The sequence below is a fragment of the Xenopus tropicalis genome, chromosome 7 (genome assembly GCF_000004195.4).
Source record: "Xenopus tropicalis strain Nigerian chromosome 7, UCB_Xtro_10.0, whole genome shotgun sequence".
Taxonomy (NCBI): domain Eukaryota; kingdom Metazoa; phylum Chordata; class Amphibia; order Anura; family Pipidae; genus Xenopus; species Xenopus tropicalis.
Genome location: NC_030683.2, coordinates 74,214,237 through 74,220,236, shown reverse-complemented (window position 1 = coordinate 74,220,236; position 6,000 = coordinate 74,214,237). Strand labels below are relative to the sequence as shown.

The 6,000-nt window shown below is 38.1% G+C and overlaps 1 protein-coding gene across 2 annotated transcripts in view; it reads right to left on the bottom strand.

Annotated features, from left to right (window-relative positions):
* Window positions 1-3,495: 3,495 nt before the first annotated feature.
* The window catches only part of fez1 (fasciculation and elongation protein zeta 1), a 44,137-nt gene continuing 41,632 nt past the window's right edge, over window positions 3,496-6,000 (bottom strand). Inside the window, exon 10 of one of the 2 annotated variants that reach the window (XM_018095444.2) lies at window positions 3,496-5,082. In XM_018095444.2, the coding sequence (XP_017950933.1) occupies window positions 5,066-5,082 (17 nt within the window). In that variant the 3' untranslated portion in view covers window positions 3,496-5,065. 2 annotated transcript variants of the gene reach the window in all.

Genomic DNA, 6,000 nt, shown 5'->3' with positions numbered 1-6,000 from the left:
AAAACATTTATTATGGGTAGTGGTAACACTACCCATAATAAATGTTTTGCAGTTAATCTGCTGGAGCTTTTTTTTCCTATTTTTTGGATTTTTGCAGTTGTATTTGGTTGCAGCACAGAGCAACAACTAGGAGCTAAAGCATTTTTCGTAAGTACTTTATACAAAGTTCACCAATAATTTTTCATTTTTGCTCATATTATTATAGTGTGGACCACTGGCCATTTAAAGTTAAGAACCCACAGAGGGTAGGCCTACTTATACAGTTATTTCTAATGAACATATTAAAAATAAGCATTATAATAGTTAACTGCAGTTAGTTTTGGTTCATCACATCACTTAGTACAAGAACCCACGGGGCTGTTGATTCATCCATGATAGATCTCTGCTATAGCGGGCGACAAACTTCTCCGAAAAAGCTTTCCACTGACAACAATAGGAGTTGCAGATAAAAAGCCCTTTTCATCAATTCGGTAATCTGAAGTTGCGCAAAATTTCCTCCTGCAGGCAACTTTGGAAAAAGAAGCGATGCAAAGGGCTTTCTATCCGCAACTCCTGTTGTTGTCAGTGGAAAGCCTTTTTGGAATGGTTTGTTGCCTGCGATAGCAGAGGTCTGTCATGGACGACTCAACAGCTCTGTGGGTTCTTGCACTAAGTGATGTGATGAACCAAAACTAACTGCAGTTAACTATTATAATGCTTATTTTTAATATGTTCATTAGAAATAACTGTATAAGTAGGCCTACTCTCTATTGCTTTAAACTAAAGCTTAAAATACATTATATATATATATATATATATATATATATATATATATATATATATATATATATATATATATATATATATTGTTCCAAAAATCGGCACTCACCAAACAAAAAACGCCAATGGCCGGGTGCTAACCATAAAATTGTATATAGTCTCGTAGAAAGCACTCCAGGGACATATAAAAATCAAAAAAAAATTTTTTATTTAGACGCAAATGTCTACGCGTTTCGATCCATACGGGATCGTCATCAGGTTCATAAAGGTTATAACAAATAATATACCCCCTACTGTATGTATTAGAAGCCGTCAAGGAGTTATGTAACCATATAAAAGCACAATGCCGTAAGCCAAGTGCATTTAAGGTGAAGACACACAGAGCTACCAGTAGCAGCTACTTTACGTGGCTACTAAAATAGACAATGCTGATCATTTACTGATAACAGTCTTTACGTGTGTTTTAGCAGAAACAATTCTTAGCATTGTCTATGGCAAGGGATTTTCTGAGTTTAGTAGTCATGAAAAAGTAGCTGCTCCTAGTAGCTCAGTGTGTCTTCACCGTTATAGAGGTCATGTAACTCCTAGGCTATTCTTTTCAACACCAGGTCTCCTATCAATTCTCCCTGTCCTGCCATCAACATCTACTGCATCCACCCACACCTCTACAGTCTCACTCCTGTAACCCTGTGCTTTCTCCCATTTTCTGTGCCATCTTCCCACCTCTGCTTACAAGGCAGTATTCTGGTAAGTTATAGAATAGTGAAGGAGCAGGTGTTTGGAGGGGAAGCAGCAGCAGGTCAGAAGATGGTTCATCAGAGAGAACAAAATATACGGAGCAATTTCAACATTGCTGCATAAAATCACTGTTTATTGTAATCACTTAAAAACACATGCGAGTGTCAAAAAATTAAGGGTTATGCGCTTGACGCGTTTCGTGGCGTCACGCCACTTTCTAAAAAGCTGATGCAAAACAGCATACAAAAATTACATGTAACATTTCGGGACTCACGCCCCTTTCTCAAACATGATATATACTACCAAATCGAATCACACTTCTTATACCCATAATTCCCTTTTTTCCTGCTTGCAGGACCACCTACCCGCTTTATCTTAAAGATACATGCCAAATTGTGTATCAATGTTCAACTACAACTCACAATCCAGTGAAAATGAGAGGCACTGAGAGGCAAATGAGAGGCACTATGTCCTGCTTGTTATAATTATGTGGAACAGGCAATTTAATTACTTATTTCTGATTGTGGAGCGATGCTGTGAAATATGATCCCTAATTGGTTATGTTCAAGGCCAGACTGGGGGGGTGCAGGGCCCACTGGGGCTGCCGCCCCAGGGGTCCTGCAGGTGCCCCCACCCGGCCATGCCCCATGCTAAGCCTCTCTTACTCCCCCTGCAGGTGCCCCCACTGAGCCTCCCCCACCCCCCACCGACATCCTCCCCTGAGCGTGCATAAGTTTAACGCGTCAGGAGAGGAACGGGCAGCTGGGCGTGCACCAGCAAAGGTCAGGTCTGGGCCGCCGGGGCCCACCGAGTTTTTTCCCGGTGTCCCTGTCCGACCCTAGTTATGTTGTCTCTCCTACATACATTAGTCCACATGAACATTTAATATAACAAATTACATAACTAGTGAAACATGTATAATACCCTCTAATCTTATAAAGTTTACCAGATTGTGGATGACTAAATGTGGTGCCTTTTATTACACAACCACATTGTGCACATCCCAAACATGGGTACATTCCATCCTTCCTCTGTGTCAATGTCATCTGTCTGTCTGTTTAGATATAATGTCAGCTTTTACTAACATATATTACTTTTTATTTATATATATATGATGGCATAGGGGGTTGTTGGAATTCTAACATTTGTGGATAAGCATGTGATAAAACACTCCAATATTTGTAAAAAAATAATTAAAATCCGCTTTATATTCAGATGGTATGTATGAATGGGATCCTAGGTTCTATTGTCTGTGCTTCTTTCTCCCTCGGCAATTCCTGTCTATTTCCTTCCCTCATGTAACAAATTTATTAGCAATTTCCTGTAGCCTTTCCTCCACTACATCTGACACAATCCGTTTATCTCTAATCAACTGTGAACGTTGTACTGACCTTTTAAAATGTGGAGGATGATTGCTGGTATATAATAGGATTATTATGATCAGTATGCTTCACATATGTGTACATAATCTCCCATTTAACAGGTTTACAACAGTATCCAAAAATCTAAATTATACTGCATTGTAAAAGTAATACCAGGTACACAACCATCTATATATTGTTTTTATTTAGATGGTTGTGTACCTGGTATTACTTTTATAACTATATGGTATTCTTATATATCATGTTTCAGAAATGGGTGTGAGTCCCCAGCCATGTAATTTCTGTATGCTGCTTTTAATCTTTTCAATACAGACGGATTTTTGCATATTAAATGAGTGCTGGTGACTTGTTTTGTATGTGGTGCACACCAAAATGGCAATTTATTGAATGTTAAGGCTCAGTGTGTCAACTATTTGGCATACTTTTGCAATACATTTATAGACAGGATCTTTTGTGCATCTGCTAAGACCAAACCTTATGAAGATACCCGTGGCATGGGCCTCCAGCTTACAACTAAAGCAAAGGTATAGCCATTTTCTAGTTAATTGTGCATCGTGAGTATAGTTTTAAAGGATTAATGCACTCTTCTGCATTAAATGAACAATAACTGTAGGAGTTCATTTTACTTTTTAATGGAATTAAAAGCATTTACCAAGATACGCTTGGGACTGCATTGTCCTTTATTATAAGTACACTGTTAAAAGTGTTTCGGGACAGAATGTAGAGTAAGCAGAACTTAATTCGATTTATTTTACACAGTTGTATCCCCAGAAAATACACAAATCTACAGAAAATATGACATTTTTCATTTCTCAGAGATTACACAGGATAGAGCTATTTGTACACTTCACCAGATTTATTATGCTATCATGTAATACACTGCAAGACACATTCTAATACACTACAATGTACAGTCATCTTCTTTTAACCCAAACCCCCATGTGACAACTGGGTTCAGTTTCCTTTCTCCCTCTCATTCTTGAGGTACTATATTGCTGCATTATGTTAAATTGTAATGGAGACAATGAGAAATACGTCAAATAATACAAAAGGGCCACAATAATGACAATTGATGGTTCTTATCCATTGAGAATACTTAATAATACATGTTAAAGCAAGTTATTTGGTATTGTAACATAAAGTTTACACTGAACAGTTACCCTGACGAAATTTGTTGAAAAAGGAGCATAACATTAATATTGTGAAAGTGTTACAGAAAAGTTTGCATTCCTGCACTGAGCAGTAATTCGAGAAATAATAGTAATAATTGTAAAAAAAACCTATAGCTGTTTCTACCAATGAAACTGCAGATCAAAGTTTCCAGTGCTAGTTGCTACGAATGACAAACAGGTCAGGTTTTACAAGCTGGCCTTAAGGGGGGTTTTTTTCTATTTTTTGTAAATTAGCTATTTTGTACTAAAGAACTCAGCTCACCTTTCAAAATACAACTTTGTATGTGAGCGAAACCTGGCTGCCTTTAACTAGGTTTTTTTTTTAAACATTCCACATGCAGATGTGCAAAAGTCTTCTCTTTTGAAAGTCAAAGGAAATATTGTGTAACACTGAACAACCTTTCATTATTTCGGTATTAACCCCTTTATAGCCCTGCATATCAATAATCCAGCCTAGGCTTCACTTTTCTTCTTCTACCTACATTTTATTTACACTTCACAATATCATACAGATATTCTGAAAGACAAAACTTCGACCTGCAGTTTAGTTATGTGCAAATTATATGTGCACAGCAGAGCATTCTTCCTAACCAAGACAAAATTATATGTATAATCCTATTCAGATGCCAAGAATACTGAAAGACCATGTTTTATTACAGCCCTCTGGTACACATGTTGTGGCACAGGTATGCACAATGCATGAACAATGTGTGTTTTCCAGGAAAAAGATGTCATGACAGATTGCATTCCTTTAGGTCTGCCGTCCCTGCAGTCGTATATAAGAACACAAAATATTATGGTTTCTCTTATATTGGACATTGTTTATGAAAATGCTTCTTAGAGCTGAGAATGGTTAAAGGACACGAAAGCAATGTGTATCTTACAATGCCTCCTGGTAATTTGGATTAATGCTATGCAGTTGTAAATGTACAGTTGGAAGTTCTGTTATGCCATGCAGTCCTCGGCCAATGTAAAACTTCTTTTTTTCTGACAGTCTTCTTTCCATGCAACACCTTAAGTAGGGCAGAGCACTAAGGAATAAAGCAAGCAAAATAATTATTTGACTTTAGATATTGTGCATCACTTTTAACAAATAAGTATAGCACACAAGGGTCAAACTACAGACCTCGTGCAATCTTACCACACAAAATAATAAAGCCCCAACTACTATACTGCACTGAGATCAATGGGGAATAAATTTGTCATTATTACAAAAAATATGTTGCCAGTCCAAGTACAGTGAAACAGCTGTAGTCACAATCAATAGAGTAGAGTGCAATTATAAAAACTCAGTGGCAAATATGCTTGTGTTGGGTGCTAGAATTCATTTAAAATGTCTTTAATAAGTGGGGCTAAATGCTTGATATGGGTGTCTGATTAACTGGACTCATTGCTCTATATAGGCTCTTAAAAATGGGCTGAAGGCTTGGAATATACAATTAATTAGCAGGGATATGTGCATTATATTGGTATAGCCTCATATGAATGGTAAAAGTAATGAGCTTGTCAGTCAACTGACAACTTAAATTAACTGCTTCATGATGGCCTTTGCTCATTTGATATAAGCCTTCAGTAAATAAGGTTACAATTTGATTAGTCTAAATTAATGATGTGAAGGCCAATACCAGCGGGTCGGGCAGATTCGGGCCAACCTCGGCATATTACCTGCGGGTCGCAGGCAGGTTTGGGTTGAGCCCTTCCGCTCACCCTCCCCACACGGGACCTAATACTGCCGGCTTTCCAGTTTGGGAATTTATAGGCGCGCACCTGACACGTCCCATCCCTTTTGTGATGTCATTGTGGGGCGGGTCTATTAATAAAGGGGAGAAGCCGGGTTGAGTAGGGTTAGGAGCGGGTGGTTAGGGTCGGGTGCATGTTGAGTATTTCTCAACCCGCACGTCAATAGTCTAAATCTACTTTACTTAAAGGAACAGTAACACCAAAAAATG